The sequence below is a fragment of the Triturus cristatus genome, chromosome 7 (genome assembly GCF_964204655.1).
Source record: "Triturus cristatus chromosome 7, aTriCri1.1, whole genome shotgun sequence".
Lineage (NCBI taxonomy): Eukaryota > Metazoa > Chordata > Amphibia > Caudata > Salamandridae > Triturus > Triturus cristatus.
The window spans coordinates 1,066,988,976-1,067,009,762 of NC_140590.1; the positions used below are offsets into that span (position 1 = coordinate 1,066,988,976).

Here is a 20,787-nt window from a genome sequence, read left to right on the forward strand (position 1 = left end):
GAAAGATGCCACAAAGCTTAACAAAGATGTGGGTCTAATTAGAAGCATAGCTTAGGCATAAACGTAACAGTGGTAGTCATCTTTGGGCTCAGTGCTAACCAATGGTACCAGGTTTGTGCCCAAGAGCTTCTCAGCGCTGAAAGTTTAATTTTCTCTATCAGTTGGAAGGTTGTTTGTACACTTTCGTCTGACTCCATACTTTGCAGCTGCATAAAGCCTGTTTCAGTCTCATTTCGTGATCTCAATTGAAGCGCTATGTATGAAGACATATACATTTGTGCCTGGGCTCTGCTTGGATAGCTTTAGATCACTGGGGTGCTAGGGATCCCTTTATCACCCAAATTGGTATTTCACAGACTAACTTATTTTGTTAAATACTCGAAGACTTCGAATTAGTGGTTTCACAGAATTGTTAAAAACAAACAACAACAACAAAACCATTTATTGCACAAAACAGATACTAAAAATGAAAATAAGGTATATTAGCAATGCAGTAATTTCCCACATGCTGACACAATTGCAATCAACTAGCATCAAGCGAGGTGCGCACTGGCGGCTTCTACCCTTACAGACAGAGACCATACTCCAAGTAGCAGGAACATGCCACTCAAACATACTCAATGCAGTCCTCCTGCCAGAGCTGCAGTACATTTCACATAGGCAAGCAACGTGTGGCTCCATAGCAGCCACAGCACCTGCACACAAGCGAATGGGTGACCCCATTGAAATGACAAATGGCAAGCCAGTTTCTATCAGGTAATCTGAGAGGTTATGTGGTGGACACTTAAGAAAGCTCCACGTGGTCTACGGCGTGATCATTTAATTTCCTTAAATAACCCGAAAACAAAATGGACTTCAAAAGGAAAGCGTCCCAGATTCATTTGGATGCCACCCTCTAACTTTAGGTATGTGTGTACAATTGTATGAGAGTGCAACGTTTTCTCGGATAAAGGGGCAATTCTTCTGAAGCTTGTGAATGAAGATATCCACAAAATATCATTTATCGCACTTGTCGAATATCATGGATGTTATAATATTTAACTAGTAAATCAAAGTTGCATATAATTCATTGATTGATTCGAGTCACAATCTGTCCAAGGTCCTTCAAGATGGATTTGCATGTAATTTCAGCCAAGACCCTACAAAATGTTGATGCACTTAAATGTACTCCATTGCAACAATCTGACGGGGTCCTCTGTCCTTGCAGCGCAGACCATTCTTGCAAAGGGTAGCGTCACATGAGCGGCACGCAGACTGAACCTTTTCTAAAGAAGGGGCAGTCCCTGAAACCATCCCAGTTGATGGTACTGCTCACCTCCTGCACTCACTGGACTTTAGTCACAGAAGAGCAGCTAGCCTCTAGCGGAGTGAAGCCTGCGGAATGTGCAAGCAACACATTAACTTCTTAGCTTGGGGTGATGCCATAGCTGAAATGAATTCCACAGCCATAATTTACAACTAAAGGATTCATGGAACAAACTCCAAACGTGCTTTCTTAATAAAAACCTCCGCTTGCACTCATTCAAACTATATAGTACGCGTTTCTGAATGGAACTGGGCAAACAGTTTCTACTTGTGTCGTTTTTACATGAAATCTCTCAATGTATTCTGCAGATTTGTGCTGATTACCAGACTGCCACTGGGTTGCATTACAGCGGATGGGCGTTACAACCGAGCCCCTCTCCGCATCATTGAGCAAGAAGTGTGGTCTTCATACTGTAGAAATGGAGACATCTGCAGAAACCCTTGCATTGCACATTTGAATCACTCAACAAGCCCATTCACCACAACATCTAGTGTCCGCCACCAAGCACCCTGAATGTTCCAATCACTTTCTCTCATGGTGCTTGGGGCCATAAGACAACATACACATGGTACGCGAGCTTGAACAATGTATTTGTGCACAAATATCTGTTGCAAGCTTCGGCTTCCAAACCCTCCCTTAGAAAGGCAGCCTTGGTATTTGAATAATTCTTCAAGTTGAAGGCTTGATTGGTACCTGCGGCCTACAGAGCAAGTTCTCCCAGTCCGACTACACCAGTGCTGGCCCCACTCACTGATGGGAACCAGCAGTCAGCCTGTGAAGGCATCTCCTGGTGAGATGACAGTTCAGGTTACTGCACAGGGCGGACACAGATTCAAAACACTGATTCCAATTTGTATTGTGTTCCTTGAAATGTTGCACATTATTCGTTGAATCTCTGTAAACATTGTATTGTGTAAGTATTTATATATGGTTTGAACAGTTCTTTCGGTGTTTTCCATTGCATCATTTATATAGTGCATCAAATTAGTGTTTTTCTTAAATGTTTTTTTTTTTTTTTTAATTGCTTGATTTTTATTTGCCTATTTTAAACTTAAAGTAAAATTTCATTTTGACATGGACTGAACACTTCAGCAAAGGAGAAGTGGGGCAGAACACCCGTGACTGGGATTTGAGTGGACACACCTATAGGGGTTGGATGGACGGGAGAACGCCTTTGGGTTGGGCGGCGTGGCAGGTGGGCAGAAACCGCTCTATGAATGGAGCAAGAAAAGAAATAGAACAAAGGTAGATGTATCTCAAAGTACATATGAACAAGGGGGACAGAGTCCCGGATCTAGAATCTTACTACCAGGCTTCTCGATTACAGTTCATGGCTGGAAGGTATGGTGACAATAACAGAGAGATCCCGAATAGAACAGCAATATGAAAAGAACTTCTGGGAAAGGTATACGAGAACATACACTCCCAAGGAGAAGGCACACCTGTATCTCAAACAGCACTGCATGCCTGGAATATGTGCAGGTCTAAATGAGAACACGCATCATCCTACTCTCGAAATGAACTGCTATAGGAGATCCCAGAATTTAGACACCTTGATAGGGATCTGGACATAAGCAAATGAAAAAGAATAGGATGTAATGGGTCAAAAGAACTATATGAAGACAGGGTATTGCTCAGGCTAGAATGGGCCGCGGGGCTCTTCTAATTGAGATGGGGACAGTTTCTACATTTTTGTGGGGGCTGCAGAATAGCCCAGTAGGTTTGGGGGACAGCTGAGGAAGAGGCATGTAGATCTAACAAACTAGAGTTAATACTACAAACGGATCAAGGTAAAGGAGATATTACCAGTATACATAAGGACAGACATGATCATCCCGCCACTGACCGCTAGGCAACAGTAAGAAAAGGATTGCAACGTATGTTTTGATTTTGAAGACAAACCATGGGATGATACATCTGCACTCATATAACGGGCATCCAGCAATGCAAAGGTTTAGGCTTATACAGTTACTTTATGTACATAGACCTTCTTTTACGCCAGCAATGCTTCACAAATTCAATCACACAAAAGGCTCACTGTGCCCCAAGTGCATACAGGCAGAAGCTACGGACCTTCTCACATGGTCCAGTCCTGAGATTCAGAACTACTGGGAACAGGTGGCAAACATATACTGTGATCGGATGAAGTGGAAATTCAGGCACACCCACACGTACACCCACTGGGCGTAGGAGCCCGCCGCACAAAAAATAAAAAAAAGAGAAAGTGTATAAATTTAGCACTATTACTAGCTAGGAGAATGCGGGCAATATATCGGCTAAGCGCTAAAGCCTCAAATGCAGCTAGCTGGCTGAGGAGTGTAGGGGGTGGTGTCTGGCCGAAGAGGTCAGAGTGAAGTTAGTGAGGAAAGATGAAAAGTTGCTGAAGATCTAGAACCGTGGAACGAGATTACCAGGACTCTGCGATTGCCTGGAGGCAGTACAGTGCTCACTGCGGAACTGAAGAAGGCAGACCTGCGCGATTCAACGTATACCAAATGGAATGAGTATGTTCGGATCTCATTTCGCCCTGGCACAATGCTGTATATTAATAGGACTTGCAACCCGATTTTGATTTGTTGCATTTGTAAAAAAAAAAAAAAAAAATGTGATAACATTTTTTATTTTTTAAAGCTGTGTGCTTAAGAGTGACAGCGCCGTCTGAGAACACTTAAGAGCGAGGGGAAGGGCACCGACACAGATTAGAGGTATCTGAAAAGAAATACACGTGCAGAGGATAAATAAATGGCCCGAGGAAGGCAGAGAGCAGCTGATGGACACCACAAGGTGCAAGCATCTGCACAGTTAGTTTGTGGCTAGTAGGAGTGTGTGTGTGGTAGGCGGGTAAAGGCTTTGGCACCAGGTATCCCACCATCCCTCGCGCACACCATTTGGGTGCACTGCTGGGGTTGGTGATAGCGCACAAGCGCAGTGGCTGTCGGTCGACTGTGTTCCCACATTGTCTTTAACTTATTTTATTGCTGACAATTCAGGGAAATGCATTGGGCCTCCAGGACTTAATTTCGAGGAACAGTAAAGGGTCCAGATAACGAACAAGGAAATTTTGGTACCAGGACAACTGCCTATTTATGCACACTACATTTTTCAATTCAGATACTGTTCTCATCATCCCCTCCTAAACGACTCCAATTCCGTTTCCCACTCCCCACTCCCCAAATCCCTGCTGAAGAACTTTAAGGTTGTTTTTTATTGCTTCCGCATTGTCTTTTAATTAACCCATTAACATTTTAATCATTGTCTCTCTCTTGACTTTAGTTTTTTAAGGAATCTTAAGCACTTTCACAACTGGAAGGTGATGCTAACCTGGCCCATGGTTTTCAAACAACAAAGGCCACTGCAACTATGTGTAAAATGTTACCTACTTTTCAGGGTTCTTGTACTTTTTGTAGCACAAATGATGCCCCTTTCCAAAAAAGGTTTGCTCACCTGCGTACTTGAGGTGGAATACCGCAAGCCAAGATAGGAGACATTGAGGGAGGTGCTTAAAAGAATGTACTACTACCCCCACACCACAGAGCCCAGAATATACTGCTAATCCACACCACCAGAGCCCAGACTATATTGCTAGCCTGCACCACCAGAGCCCAGACTATATTGCTAGCCTGCACCACAAGAGGCCAGACTATATTGCTAGCCTGCACCACCAGAGCCCAGACTATATTGCTAGCCTGCACCACCAGAGCCCAGACTATATTGCTAGCCTGCACCACCAGAGCCCAGACTATATTGGTAGCCTGCACCACCAGAGGCCAGAATATACGGTTAGCCCACACCACCAGAGGCCAGAATATACTGCTAGCCAGCACCACCAGAGCCCAGACTATACTGCTAGCCAGCACCAGCAGAAGCCAGAATATACTGCGAGCCTGCAGCACCAGAGCCCAGACTATACTGCTAGCCAGCACCAGCAGAGCCCAGACTATACTGCTAGCCAGCACCACCAGAAGCCAGAATATACTGCGAGCCTGCAGCACCAGAGGCCAGACTATATTGCTAGCCTGCAGCACCAGAGCCCAGACTATACTGCTAGCCCACACCACCAGAGCCCGGACTATATGGCTAGCCTGCACCACCAGAGCCCAGACTATACTGCTAGTCCACACCACCAGAGCACAGAACATACGGCTAGCCCACACCACCAGAGCCCAGACAATACTGCTAGCCCGCACCACAAGACTATACTGCTAGCCCGCACCACCAGAGGCCAGAATATACTGCTAGCCTGCAGCACCAGAGTCCAAAGTATACTGCTAACCCACACTTCCAGAGCTCAGAATGTACTACTAGCCCACACCACAGAGCCCAGAATATACTGCTAGCCCACACCACCAGAGTCCAGAATATACTGCTAGCCCACACCACCAGAGTCCAGAATATACTGCTAGCCCACACCACCAGAGCCCAGAATATACTGCTAGCCCACACCACCAGAGCCCAGAATATACTGCTAGCCCACAGCACCGAATATACTGTTAGCCCACACCACGAGAATATACTTGGCCCACACCATCAGAGCCCAGAATGTACCGCTAGCCCACACCACAGAGCCCAGAATATACTTGTAGCCCACACCACAGAGCCCAACAGTGGAGTAATTCAGAAGCACCGAGCTTTACTGGTCTAAGTGAGATGTGCTCAACTGACTTGCTTCAATTCATGTGGTTAGCTACACACTGTCCTTTGCAAACTCCACTAACTGCACCACTCTTTAAATTAGAAACACCCAGAAAATCATATTTATCCACCAATGCACAAAACATGCTACATCACCCATACCCATCAAAACGCTATCACTCATCTTGTGTAGAATACCAAACTTCTTGAATACACCCGCCCCATTGAACATATTCGTGCTGAACAGACTACTGCTGCCCTTATAGCGTCGTATGCGCAAGTGATGTTTATTTAAAGGGTAAACGCTCCAACCATTCAGAATTACATACCAACTCTGCAAAATGATGTGCGTATCAGATTAGCAACCAAAAAAACCCTACATCATCATTGATTTGCTCATTCTTGCGCCTATTTAAGCGCGGCAATACACAGGCTCCGGGTGCATCAGGCTAACGACTGCTCAAATTACCAGAAGAGAAGCAAAACAACACCTACAACCTATTGGATCAACAACCATGGCCGACAGATGTCCTGCACCTCAAATTGTCCTCAATAATGCAGACCACTCCAGGATAGAAGTTTCAAAATGAGGGGGAGAGAACTAAAAAGACCTGCAACCTTTTGCCACATTGATGACATGGCATAGAGAAGGTGGAAGTGGGGCGTGTTACAGTGATTGAACTGAAGCAGGCAGAACAGTGAATCCAATGAAGGGAGGCTCAGTAAACAAAATAGATTAACTTTAGCCCTTCTATTACAGGCAGTGGGTACAAGTCCATCAAAAAGGAGCCAACAGTCTCCACCCCATTTACTCAGAGAACGGTATGTGTTGCTGTATCATGCACCTGTCGGCTTGATAGTCCGAAATACAAAGAGCTGCGAAAAGCATTGTGCAATTTTTCCTGTATGTCTTCTGAGTGTTTTTACAAGCAGTTGGCTGGTTCTGCTTATTTCAAGTTTGCCACAATTTTCTTCTCCAAATGTTATGGCATGAATTTCATTTCTGAAACATGCGAAATATTTGGATTCAGATACTGATGGTTTGAGGTACAACACTTATTGAATTAACAGCACATGGTGTGAGATGAAGGCAGAGAAAGGAAACACTTTGCCAACATCTAAAAGTAAAAGAAGAAAAGTTGGTAAACTGTGCAAAGAGGAAAGTTGTATCTGGAAGCAGACTCGACTCGGGTCAGTGTAGATTCACCAGGGTGAGGCTGATGAGTTTGCATTCCTTCAGTGGTCTGGCAGTGGCACACAAGCTCTTCAATATGGCTAATGTGGATTGTGGGACATTGGCCAGAAGCGCTTTGGCAAAGACCTACGTTTAGAGCGTGGCTCCGAAGCCTTAATCTGGAGTGTACGGTTCCATTCTGCTTAGAGGTGAGAGAGGGTGCAAGGAAGTTTAGGTTTACTTTGCAGTGCCAATTTTGAAGGACTGTATCAATACTATGGAAGAGCAGAGGGGCGAGGAGTGAGGCACCTTTCATCAAAAAGTATAGATTAAGCACTCGCCCCCAATCAGAAGACAGCTGTTAAAGAGAAATACAGTAATTCTGATAACTAGTGAGGAGAATTTTAATAAATATCGAGACAACTATACACCACAGAGTTATACCTAGTTTCAGGTAACCAATAACTTATTTTAAGCTGTACCATAGTGTTGGCAGGGTATAGCACTAAGTCTACAGAAGTGTACGACATGACACCCCACCGGACTGACATCAGGAACAACAGACAAAATGGGTGCCATGCCCTGGGCGTCTCATCACTGGTGCTCAATCAAGGACAGGGGAGGCCTAGTGAAGCAAGAGAATGTAGTGCTTGTCATCAACCAACCTGCGGTCCTAACTGTTATGATAATGAAGTAAGGCCTACCGATTACAATCCCCATCACTATATCTCTGTATGAATGGGAAAGAAAGGGGGTTATCAGTCGCTATAGAATGTGGGCCCTCATTGTAGAAGAGTACTTCTTCCTACAAGTGAGCAGCTAAAAAGGTATTCAGAAAATGTTGAGATCTCATTGGTTCTTCATCACTTTCACACACACAAAAATATGGACATCTTAAGACCTTTGTAAAGGGAAGGTCGACATGTTTCACTGCCAATGAACAAGCTGCAATTCCTTGACTCCAAGACAAAGGGCAAAGGAAGGGTGTCTCCAAAACCTATAAACGCATATTAACCAAAAGTTCCTGATCATAGCCCAAGATTATGGAGGAAGCAAGAAGAGTACTCCACGAGATATAATAGGGACTGTTACCTGAAAAGTGTGTATTATTGCATACGGGGTCCTGTTTTATAAACAGAGGCCAAATAAGTATGCCCAGAACCAGGTTCAATGGCTCGAAGATCTGCACCAATAGCCCAGGGTGTGAACGCATTACGTGAACAAGAACTTAAAGACGTAGCTCACTTGCTCGGCAGTGTGTAGCCTAGGAGTGTATACCTGAGACGTTGTCTAAGTTGAGATGGCATGTAACTCAGGACACAATTGACAGACACTCACACCGTATCCCAGAGTTTATGGAGAATGTGTGGTATTGATGTGTATGTATTGTTTTGTATATTATTTTTGATACTAAATGAATAATGTGAGGCACTCTGGTGCCCCTGAGTGTCTTTCTTGTTCACGCTTCATAAAACTTTGGATAAATGTAAAAAAATATGTTGTACTGGAATCACAGAATTTCAGGATCTGGGACATTTTCAGACTGTTGGTTGTCAGCATTTTGGTAGATCTGGATTTTGGGGCACCGTGCAAAGATGAAGGGAGGAGGCTGGACACTGTGCACCCCTTGCTGGTCAACAACTTCGAAGTGTTCCCCAAGTTTGTCCAATCCTTAGCCCCTCAACAGCCTCATATTTGCGCTGAAGGAATCAGGAAATACAAGGAGTGCATAGAATCACATGTATTAAACAGGATTGCAGGAACTTTGTTTACATTCTGTTCCTGCCAATGTTCTTATTACCTCTGGGACCGGAGTAGCAATCACAGGGGCAGCAAAAGTCAACCAGGGGCTAACCCGGGCACCCACTAAATGGTGTCCATGCTTCTCTGTTGAAGAACTTCAAAATAATGGAAAGCACTATGTCTGCTTCATTCTTGGTGATTGTAATTCTTATAAGGATGTGTCAGGTGTATGTGACCAACACTGGCTCGAGAATGATCCACTAGGGAGTTGCGAGAGGCTTGGCAGCCGGAACATTGTGCTTTCTCGTGTTATGGAATGTAGGGAGAGAATTCCATTTGTTGCTGGAATGGACAGGGGCTGGATCTGGTAGTGGGTCAATACATTGCATCTTTGAAGAGATCTCAGGTTTTGAATAGGCTTCTCGGATTATTCCCAGATGGGAGGTGGCTTTGGAGAGGTGATGCGGTTTCGGCAGACTCAAGTGAGAATTTTCAGTTTTGAAAGTGGTTTGATTTTGTACCACTTTTCTTGTTTCTGGTGTTACATTTATTGTCTGTGAGCTTGTGGGTGCACAAGTGTTTGTAGATCCCCATATCAACGGGGTAGGAAGGCATCTACTTTGACAATTACAGAACTAGTGAAGGACTTGGTAAAGTATAGATGTTGGCTGTGAATGCTAGGTTGATGAGGCCTTGCTTGAGAGTCAATCAAGGAGTGACTTTTCCATACAAATGTAAGTTCCTTGAGGGTGTGCTGAATATGTGTGATAGAAAGCGATATGGTTAAACCTCTCGCATCCCACACCCCCTCGTGAATCCTGGTCAGCACGGCTAGGGGTAAGCAGAAGTGACTGCACAGGGGTCATCACTTTAAAACCGGAAGAACAATCCAGCTGAACTAGACGCATCTGAGATACTCTACCTGTGACACTTTCAGGTTGCACAAAATACTTCCTGTGGCAGTGGCACAGCCCTGTCCTCAAACAGAAGAATATGAACATGACTAGCAAGGGTAACAAGAGACATTGCTAAATGAGCAGTTTCAGATAACTCATCACATCACCTAGAGGAAAGGCACTTCACTTCTGGAAAACTGCACGCATAGAACTATACAGCTCAAAAAAATGGTCTTGGCACCAGTGATCCCATCTTGCTCAAGAAAACCTCACAATTTTAAAGGGCCTGAAATACGAGGGCCTGCTCTCAGGTCTCCACAAGTAACCCTCCTCTGGGGAACTCATTTTAAATTAATCAAATTACCTTGCCTGCCCCCCCCCCTCCCTCTGATCCCCCCCTTGTCTCCGAGACACCTTACCTTGTACACCTTGCCGAAGGCGCCGTCACCAAGCTCCCCCACCACCTCCCACTCCAAGGTGGGGTCCAGGTCCCGCTGCACATGCTCGTACTCCCTCAGCCGCCTGCGGTCCTGGTTACTGAAGCGCAGAATGCGCCGGAAGTTCGCAAATGCCATGCCTGGTACTCCCCGATAGAGGTAAGGGATACCTGCAGCCCAGACAGGAAAAGAGTGGGAGCGAACGAGCTCCGCAGAAGGTAGGGTTTGCCTAAGGTGTGTGCACAGGAAGGGGGGCGGACAGCAGAGGTGGGGGCAGCACAGCAGAAATGCAAAGAGGAGAAAGGTGAGGAGGGGGATTTTGGGCAGGTGGAGGAAAGGGCAGCTTGAGGCAATGGAGAGGTTAAGGGTCCACGTCAGGTAAGCGATTGATTGGGGAGTGTTGAAATACACCAAGCAGATGAGCAGGGATGAAGTAAGGGGCGAGCACGAAGAGATTACGAGTTCGAAGGACTGGTTTAGAGGGGCCAGGAGATAGCTCAGCAGTCAGGTGAGTTGGGCAGTTTAGTAAGGTAGTATTGAATGGTGCATATGGGAATTGGTGCGTTCAGGGGTCAGGTGATGACATGTCGCCGACGGGCAGTTCACTGTCAGGTCGCTGACTTGGAGCAGAAAGCTCTAGCCGGCACGGCAGTCGCTCCGAAGCTCCGCCGGTAACTAACTCCGGCCGCAGCCACCGCCTCCGCTCACCGAAGGCAGAGAATGGGCGGGAAAAGCAGGCGTGCCCGACCACGCCCCTTGTGGGGGCACGCCTGTCGCTGCTACGCTCCAGGCATTCTAGGAGAATGTAGAAGATAATTTGCGGCGCGCGCCCCCTGGTGGATGGATCTGTTAATGAGCTTTGCAAAAACCCGGTTCGATGCACCGTATATTCTGTGTACGTCTCTTCTCCCGTCTCCTATCCGGAGGCCCTAAAGAAGCTGTGCAAGGTAGTTTTACATTTTCTCTTTCGTAAAAATATAACAACAAAATTACACTCTACGCTGTATTTGAGCAATTTTTTCTACCCAAAATTGTGTTTCCGTATTGGGCAGATTTTCCTGTCTAATATTATTATTCTATTACAGGCTCAACGTCCGAATACAAAGTGTGTGTGTGTACCAGTGGTGACGGAAAAAATATTAGAGCGGGGATGCTGGCCATCTACACCACCTGATTAAAATGCCAAGGTTGTACTTTCTATGTTGCTGAAATAGATTATGAGATATTGGTATTTTAGTTTGTAAAGCAGAACATCTTTATTCATGTGTTAGAAAACCTCTGGAATATTGAGCTCTTTCCGCAGTGTTCCAGTAAAAGTATCAGTGTGTCACCAGATACAATAAACAAATGCTCTAAACATGCATTCAGAGCAAGGAATAGTAAAGACTGTTCCTCATGTTCAAAGAATTAGCAGCACTTTGTCAAATAAACGTGTCCTATGTTTTGTTTGCAGTGTTTCTATAGTGCACTACTCACCCATGAACGTGTCCAGATGCTCCATAGCAGATGTGAGGATCGCCCAAGAGGCCTTACTCAGAGGTTCTCATCAGCTTCTTCCAAAGGTGAAGAAGAGAGGAGGGGCCTCTGATGTTTTGCAGAAGGTCATTCCAGGCTTTAGGAGCCGGTCATGAAAAGGTGTGGCCTCCTGCTCTGCTTTTGTGATTGTGTATGTGGTGCACCAATAGGAGACCAGCAGAGTGGAGGTTGTAGTGTCCTGCGGGACACATAGCTGTATCCAGCTACTCCTCAAGGGCTGGTCTCACACTCATCGCACACCTATTCAACACAGGCGTCACAAGTGATGTGGTGCCTGCTAATAAAAGGGGGCCGGGCACAAATGCTCTGGGTCAGTTTAGTGCCATACTACACTGTGTCTGTGTCAGTCATTTATCTGGTATGTAGGCTTAGGGCACAGAACACCACATTAGTGATCAATGTCGTTGTGCGCACTGCGCACAGATACTGTGCTTCTGACCTGGTAGCACAGACAGATGCACTGAAAGAAGTACTGCGGCCTGGCGAGAGGCGTCCCACCATGGGACCTTCGGGCAATAATTACACTCCGCGCTGTTACTTGAAGCGTAAAAGGCCATTTTATTCGGACAAGGTTGTAACAATTTACATTAACCAAAACATCAAATAACTATAACATTTTCCATCAGCAAACCCTTCATTCACTCTGTCCATCCTCAACCCTCACACCTGTTGCTCTCATCCCGTTTCACTCTGCGGCCTCCTCCAGCTCTCCATTCTCAACTTCACTTATCTTTCAACATTCTCTCTTGATTCTCCTGCCGTCGCTCTCTTGCATCCCACACCCCCCTCATTCACCTGTTCTCCCCCCCCCCCCAGGGGTGGATGTGCCCATCTGTGACTCCCCACCCCTCCAGAGTACTGCCAACCCTAAAAACTATCAACCTGACCTAAATTGGCACGCTCGACCGACCCATAATCCTTGCCCACAAAACTTGTAGGGTGGGTGGGTGGCTACATTTTACACAACCCTTTCCTGGGAGAAGAAGAAGAAGCCCTCTTTCCCTGCACCTTTATAACCCACCCTAATCCCTCCCAGTGTCTAACCCCTTGACCTTCTCCCCAGCTTGTCCTTCTGCCTCTGCACGAAGCACCCCAGGGGAACACTAGTCTGCGACCCTACTTCCCCTGGGGGCTGACATGCTGCTGGCAGTTGAATGTGCCACCCCACAAGCTGGGGAGAAGACTGAGGCCGCACCTGCACGGTGACCCTCCCCCTGCATTTCGAGCGCCAGCGTGGACGAAAAGGCCGGCAGCCATCAGGGAATATGCTGAGAGTTGGGTGGAGTGGTGGCTACAGCACCACCTAGCGGTGGCTCATTGCACTACACCAGGACAGAATAAGTGATGCGTATAAGGCAGCCCATTGGAGATAACATTTGTGCAAAACAAAAGCCGCCCTGCTGCCCCCATCATAAGAGTGTACAAGGCCCCCTGACCTGGCTCTAAGCAGAAAAGTACATAGACTGAGAGAGAGGGCCAGCAGACTGCACTAACCGGCAGGAAAAGGAAGGAGACTTCCGGCACCTTGATCCCTGTCCACACCCCACAGAGCCAGTATCTCGAGCGACCCTATAGCTCCAACACCAACTCCAGACTGAGTATTGTCTCACCTGCAGTGAGTGCCCCATACCTGTCTCTACAGCGCCCGTGTGGATAGCACCGCCTGCAGCATTGGAAGGGCTGCCACAGCATCGTGAAGCGGCTGCAGTGGTACCTGGTAGTCAGTCGCCACACTGCACCCCTGCTCGATCGACTGCACATGACTATAGAGGATAGAAGGGAAACAATAGAAGAAAGAACGGGCTAGCGACACAGCCCGTGGGAAAGTAGGAGGCACCCGGCAGGGAGAGACCTGCAGAACTTCTCACAATCATTTTCCAGAGCGGGAGCATTCCAGGCCAGGCACGCCAGCACGCACCTGGGTACTGTCAGCCCACAACTGCAAAAGACACATGGCAGAGGTCTTCCCCCTACAACTGGAGTGAAAGAAGCAGAGGCCGACACAGTAAGTGCTGTACCCCGCCCCCCCGCCCCCCCCCCTCTGCAGAGGGAGTGCTACAAGCCCCCTAGTGGCTGGTTTGCTGCCACAGCAAGTGAAAGAAAGAGAAGTGCCTGGGGCAAGCGCACCCGGCCCTGCGGAGAACAAAATTAAGGCCCCAACAACAGGAAAGCGAGCAGAAGAGACCATATATTGCCCCCAGGCTCCACAGCATGCTAAATTAACTGATGGCTCCGCAGAAGAGGTGGCAAAAAGGTGAGCAACCCCTGCACAACCCACGGGGGCGAAGCCAAAGACACTAAAGGACATGAGCAGTGTGCCAGCCGCTAGAAGCCACTCACTCGATGAATGACCAGCAGTGAGGAGAGGCGACATGCCAACGCAGATACGCAGCAAGCCAGAGGCTCCAACGTTCTGTCCATACTAGACTAGACAGGGGAGCGCCCCTGTAGTGCACTTTGCCAGTACGTCGACCTGAGGATACATGAGCACAGAGACTTCACAGAATGGCATCATAACTAAAATCCCAGCCAGTGCAGACATTGCCCCATGAGCAGCTGCATAGAAATCACCTATCACCCAGCGCACAGCGAGAAAGCAAGCAGACAAGCATACTCTGACCTCCATAGAACAAAGGAGCGGTGCAACCTACCCAGTGCCACCAATGAAAGAGACTGATGTTACAGACCACTGATGCACTGCAGTTCTGCCAGAGTGCAGACAGAGAGGGACATAGGCAATGTATGGTGCACGGAGGAGGTCATACCATCCAGTCGTACCAGCACCGGATGGCCACCACTAGCCCGTAAATGATCACGTCACACAGAGTGACCAACCCTGCCAGGAGCACACAACCCTTGCCAGGACCAAGCACAGTGAAAGTGCAGCCTTGAAGCTCATGGACTGTGATATTAGGAGAAGGCAAGGATAAGAGCATGGTGCCTCCGAGCAAAGGGGGGGTGGAAGGTAGATTTCCCCCCAGCCACAGAGCAGAGCCCCCAAGAAGATCCCTGAGTAGAGGAAATGTGAAGTGTGGGTGGATGCTACACTGACCTGAGGAGAAGAGTCAAGTCCTACAGACAGGACAAGACCTTCAAGAGGTCCATGTTGAGTTAAGAGGCACTGTCCTACAGGCAGCACAGGATCAACAATAGGTCCCTGATGGCAGAAAATGCATAGTATTGCAAACAGGAAGGGACAGGCGAAAGGTCCATGAAGAAAAAAGGTACAGTCCTACAGACAGGACATGACCTGCTAGAGGTCCATGACAAGAAGACAACCAGTGACACATGGCCTGGTGCCACCTACCACCAGAAGAAGAGGACACATATGACATGTGGCACAATGTCACATCACAAAGGAGAACTGAAAAAGGAAAAGAAGAGGTGGGTGACCAGACCAGTCACACTGAAGAACCTAAGGACCACTGATTCAAAGGAGAGCATGATCAAGGGTGACAAGACCGAGGGCTTGTGCCACTACATGAGTGTACCGACCGACACAAGTAAGCTGTCAATGGAGCGACATCACTGGCAACAGCCCAGAGGGGGAACCAAAAGTAAGTTGCATGTATGCCCGAAACGCATATCTGCCCCATGTTTCCAGTGCGAAAGTCCGCCAACCGTCACTGGTTGCTTGAGGAATTATAGCATACATGCTAGGAATCACACATGCCATGGGAGAAGAACAGCAACAGAAGGACAGCATTGGCTACACCGAGTTACGGGGCTGCCCTCCAGTCACCCTATCCCTGTAAGCCCTTGTAACTTGTCGCCAGGTTGTCTAATAGCAACAACATCGTCATGCCATGTGCATCACCCTAAACACTGAAGGACCATCTCACCACCAGAGTGGAGCCCTACACCTGCGAACCACCAAAAGACCAAAGCGGCACTCCTGGCAGCGTGAGGGACCAACTGTCCAGAGACTATCTGCTAATCCCACCATGCCTTAGTCCGTTTGGCAAGCACACCCGACCAGGTATCATCTACCAATGTGGTTGCACAAATGACTCAGCTGTGGCTCTGCTGGCGGTCATGCAGTGGGCCCCCGTGCGGCCTACTCTCAGCCCAGCACAGTCCACGTGGTCCTGTGGTGACCTATTGAAAGACCCTTATGGGAATCCCGCTCAAGAGATACGCCTGAAGTTGCTTCACCAACAGGTACCAGGAGGCACGGACCCTCAGAGAAAGATGTCCAAACATCATTGATGCCGTACTACTCCTAACAAGGTTGTCTTCGCGGAGTCAGCACACCCCAAGAGAAAGCTCTGCAGCAGACTCCACCAATGCTCCTGATGCCCACCAGTTTGAACTGTTGACAACAATCCCACCACCGCAAGAGCAGGCAAGACCTACCAACAGTGTATGGGTGGACTCTAACCCAACCAACATGCTGTAGAAGTATCTGGATTCCATCTACACCTGTGTTTGTACCCAGAATCATCTGGTTAAATTATGGATGTGATCAGTCATGTCCAGGTGCTTCCAGGTGCACCTGTCAATGTGTCCAGTGATGTCCTGCAGACTGCCTCTAGAGACTGAGGGCCTCAGTGGTGTCTAGTTTGTTTATTTATTCCCACAGGTTGGACTTATCTTTTCATTTGGATTTTTGGAGGGATGTAGTGTCCTGCCAGACACATAGCTGTATCAAGTCACTCCCTGAGGGCTGGTCTCACACTCACCCATCGAACATAGGCATCACGAGTGACGTGGCACCTGCTAATAATAGGGGCCAGGCACACGTGCCCTGGGCCAGTTTAGTACCATTCCACACTGTGTCTTATTCAGTCACTCATCTGATATGCAGAGGTGTCTGAAAGGTTAGTGGAAGTGAATGCTGCTGTTCAGTTAGGCCTGGCCTGTGTTGTGGAGAACTTTGTAGATATAGGTGATGAGCTTGAAGCATGCATGCTTGTGTATCGAGAGCCAGTAAAGTTCCGTATAGTTTTGTGTGATGTGGGCTCAGTGTGGGTGGTTGTGGGCTAGTCTGGCTGGTGCATTTTGGACTGTCTGCAGTGTTCTTGCGAGCCAGTGGGTTATCCCCCTGTATAGGATGTTCCCATAGTCTACTCTGTTGGTGATGAGAGCATGGTTGATTGTTTTCCTGGTGTTGTCTGGTGACCAGTTGAAGATTTTCTTTCGCATCCATGCTTAGCGGGTTGAAGGAGGACGAGATCACTGCATTGACTTTGATGGTCATATCCAGTTTGTTTTTTATGATGGTTCAGAGCTTTCGTGCTTACGAGGAAGTTGTGATTATGGGTCTAAGGTCTGTTGGCCACCAGGTGGAATCCCATGGCGAGGAGCCTTTCCCTAAGACTACAACCTTGGTCTTGTCCAAGTTTAGTTGGGATTGCATGCAGGCGGCCATTTCGGTCATGCATATGGTGAACTTGTTCCTGGTGTTGCATGTTTTGTCTAAGAGGGACAGCATAAGTTGTTTGTTGTCATCGTAAGTGAGGATGTTTATATTGTGGGCTTGAATGATGTCAGCCAGAAGAGTCATGTAAATGTAGAAGAGTGTGGGGCAAGCGAGGAGCCCTGTGGATTAGATCTTGTGCTTCAGAAGAGTAGTCAGGCGTGTTGAAGGTTTGGGTTCTTGCTGTGAGGAAGGAACAGATCCATTAAAGGGCAAGTCCTTGGATGCCAGCTTTGTGGAGTCATCGGATTAGAATGGGATGGGAGATAGTGTTGAAGGCTGCTGATAGATCTAGAAGGATGAGGGCTGCAGTTCCTCCTTTGTCAACGATTATCCAGATGTCATCCATCACTGCTATGAGGGTGGTTTCCATGCTGTGGTTGGGCCTAAATTCTGATTGTGTGGTGTCAAGAAACTTGTGATTGATGTGGTGGTCAGAGAGGCATGAATTAATGGCTTTTTCCATGGCTGGGAAGGGAAGAAGGGAATTGATTGGTAAATGTGAGTTTAGTCATGTCAGCCAAGGATTTCTTTAGGGCGACGTTGATGGCGGCTTATTTCCATGGTTCAGGAATGTGGCTGTACTGATGGAGGTGTTGAGGATGGGGTGAGGGTCTTGCTGATAGGGATTGTGCCTTTGTTAAAAGCGTGGTGGGAGCCGGGGTCCACCTGGGCCCCAGAGTAAATGGTCCTTATGATTGTTGTGTTTTCCTCTGCACTAATGGGGTCTCACTTGGTGATTGTGTTGCCTTTTTTCATCTTTAGGAGAATTCTGGAGAGGGCTTAGATGTCTGCTTGTTGGTCAAAGTTGCTGTTTAAGGTCGTGATTTTGCTGCAAAAAAATTTCAAGATGTAATTGCACAGATCATGTGATGGGCTGGTGTTGCCGGTGGCAGCTGTGGAGGTGGTGAAGTCCTTGGCGACTGCAAAGATTTCTTTGTTGCTGTTGGAACTTGCATTTATTCATTTGACTAGTAACCTTTCTCTTAATTTCTTGGATTAGCTTGTGATACCTTCCTTTGGCAGTTTTGAAAGTGTCTTTTTCTGTTTCCCCTTTGCTGGTTCTCCATTTCCGTTCTAGTTGTTTGCAGTGTCATTTGGTCATTCAGAGTTCTTCCATGTACCAGCTGGCTTGTGTGTCTAGTTTTTTCAGCGTGGCTTTGTTTCATGGGGGCCAGGGTGTCAGTGCAGTTGGTTATCCACTTTTTGAAGTTTTCAAGTCTGCAAGCTAGGAGGCCTGTGATGTCCGGGTTGTTCCTATGGAGTGCGGTTGTCCAGTCCTTCTCTGTTAGGTTGTTCCAATGCCAGTGTGCAGGGCCCACTATGGGGGTTCCTCTGTGTCGATGGATGCTGACTGTGAAGCTGACTATACCAAAAAACAACAATGTCTCAACCGTTATTATTGAGAGAATCTATTGTCAAGTATGTCCACGACATTACAGGAAACAAAAGCAGGGAGACTCATCATTTGATTTAAATCTGCTCAAGGCATCATATATTTGGATGAGTACAAGAAAATAGTGTAGCAGTAAAATACAGTGATTGTCGAAGACAATTGGAAACAGTTGTATCAGCACTGTAAACAATTATTGTATAGGCAGCCCAAAAACTTTGTGCACGCAAGTGCTTGTGACACTCAAAGGTAAACGGCGCAGGTGACGAGTGGCAAAAACAGCGAAGGGGCAATGTGAAAAAGTGACTAATATATACAGGAAAACTTATGGTTCAAGCAGGATTATTTACAAGGATTTATCATTTATTACAGACATTTTTAGTGAACCATAGTAGAGCTAGGCACCGGAGGTAACGCTGGTATGTCGACGGTGTTTCAATCCTAGTTACTTGGGATCATCATCAGGACCGGGTTGCCAGTTGAAGGTGCAATAATAAGGTACATGGTCCAAGGGATGGTATGAAGATAATGGCTGTTCGACAGGGTAGGGTTGAGCTAAGCCAGACAGGGAAGGTATAATGAGTCCGGTGCCATGGGAATCCAGAAGAGCAGTGCCGGGGAGTGAATCTGGAGGCCTGTAGTTCAATTTGGCATGTGCTTTAACAGGGTCGGAGCCCCAATACACTGTTGGCAGGCTGGAGGAGTGGATGCAGATTGGCAACGGACGTGGCCACCCGCAGAAAAGTTGATGCAGCCGAGGCTGTGTACTAGGCTGTGTCGTGGGTCGGAGTGCTATCCACAGGAAGCCGCCACGATAGTGATCGAATGTATAGGGTGAAACTGACTATGGCATGGTCTGTCCTGGTGCGGGTCTTGGTGATGGGTATGCCCAGACATGGGAGGAACATGGCGGCAGTAGGCTAGCTGCCGCGGTACTCCGCCCCTGACCTCCGGAGCGAGGAGTGTAGCAGTTGCGTTTCCTAAATGGTTCCTTCGTGTTAACAGTGCAGGAGGCTATACCGCAAGACCTTGGAAGTTATAGTTTAAAGTTTTAAACTTCCTGATTCCTTTCTCTCCCAGTCGCGTTCTCTCTTCCCCCTCCATGTGTGTTCTGCTTGAAGGCGCCGAAGAACCGGAACCGGAGACGGTGTTCTCGAGCCAGCAGAGGCAGAGCCTTTCGCCTGGAGTGCCGCGCTGGAGTAAAGCGGCGCTGGAGCTGCGGCGGGGAAGGTGAAGTCAGTGGCTGCCAGTCCTTCCTGCCGGCTCTAGTGCTGGGTCGATCCTGTACAGCGTGGAGGTGGCGGCTCCCGTAGGGCTTACAGCAGTGGCGGCGGCGGCTGATGGTGTGGCCAGCTTAAAGGAAGCATTAAGAGTTACAACGAGATCGAAATCAGCATCAGAGAAGCAGAGACTCCAGGTGAAGGAGAAGGAGTTGGGGGGAGGTCTGAATAATTTCCCCGGGGCAGAGGAGCTAGGCGGAGTGCGGGGGAGTCAGCCTGGGGCCTCGGGGTTCCCAGAAAGCAGTCTCGGAGCCGGGGACAGTGCCCTACCTTCCCATCTTAGACCGTGCACCTCCAAGGACCGAGACAAGGGTGTAAAGGGTCACCCGCCCTATGATAGTAAAGCTGTTAGTAGGGGGTGAAGATACAAAAGACCCCAAAGTCTCATCAGTCCACAACAAGTTTGCCACAAAGGTCACAATCTGCAATAAAAGCTTCATCCTTTCTAGCTAATGAGGTGAAGGCTAAGCGAGCTTATAAGGCTAACAGGGTTGTAAGGTCAGTAAAGTCTGTCCTAGATTCAAACTCTAAGATAACACCCTCTTTGCGCTCTTATTTCAAAGCTGTCCCCAACTCCTTAATATTGGGAAAAGCCCTACTGCACAACTAGGCACCCCCCTTCCGCCTAGTGTTGAGGGCATCCATGAGTGTAATCAAGACCATTCTTTGGTTCCATCACCAGAGCCCACTTCTGTTTTAGTCTCCGATCTCTGTCCTCCACCTTGCAATAACCAGTCAATTTCTATTCCAAACTCTTCCTCAAATCCTTTGCAATCTCCCCCTCCTCAGGCTATAATGGAGGACTCTGCCCATACCTCTTACCCTGATCCTCCGCATTGCGTCCCTGTGCTCGCCCCTGCGCTTACCTCTGAGCTTACGAGGACTTTTGCCTCTGTGGTGCAGACTCCGTCTGTTGATTCAATCGGGTTGGGAGAACCCTTACCACTGCCTGTTACCACGTCTGGTAATAT

At 47.7% G+C, this 20,787-nt stretch overlaps 1 protein-coding gene across 2 annotated transcripts in view; it reads right to left on the reverse strand.

The window, feature by feature from the left end:
- The window catches only part of STK10 (serine/threonine kinase 10), a 339,205-nt gene extending 328,340 nt beyond the window's left edge, over positions 1-10,865 (reverse strand). For both annotated transcript variants that reach the window (XM_085618153.1, XM_085618154.1), the window contains exon 1: positions 10,171-10,865. In XM_085618153.1, the coding sequence (XP_085474279.1) occupies positions 10,171-10,326 (156 nt within the window). In that variant the 5' untranslated portion in view covers positions 10,327-10,865. The remainder of the gene's footprint in view (positions 1-10,170) is intronic.
- Positions 10,866-20,787: the final 9,922 nt, after the last annotated feature.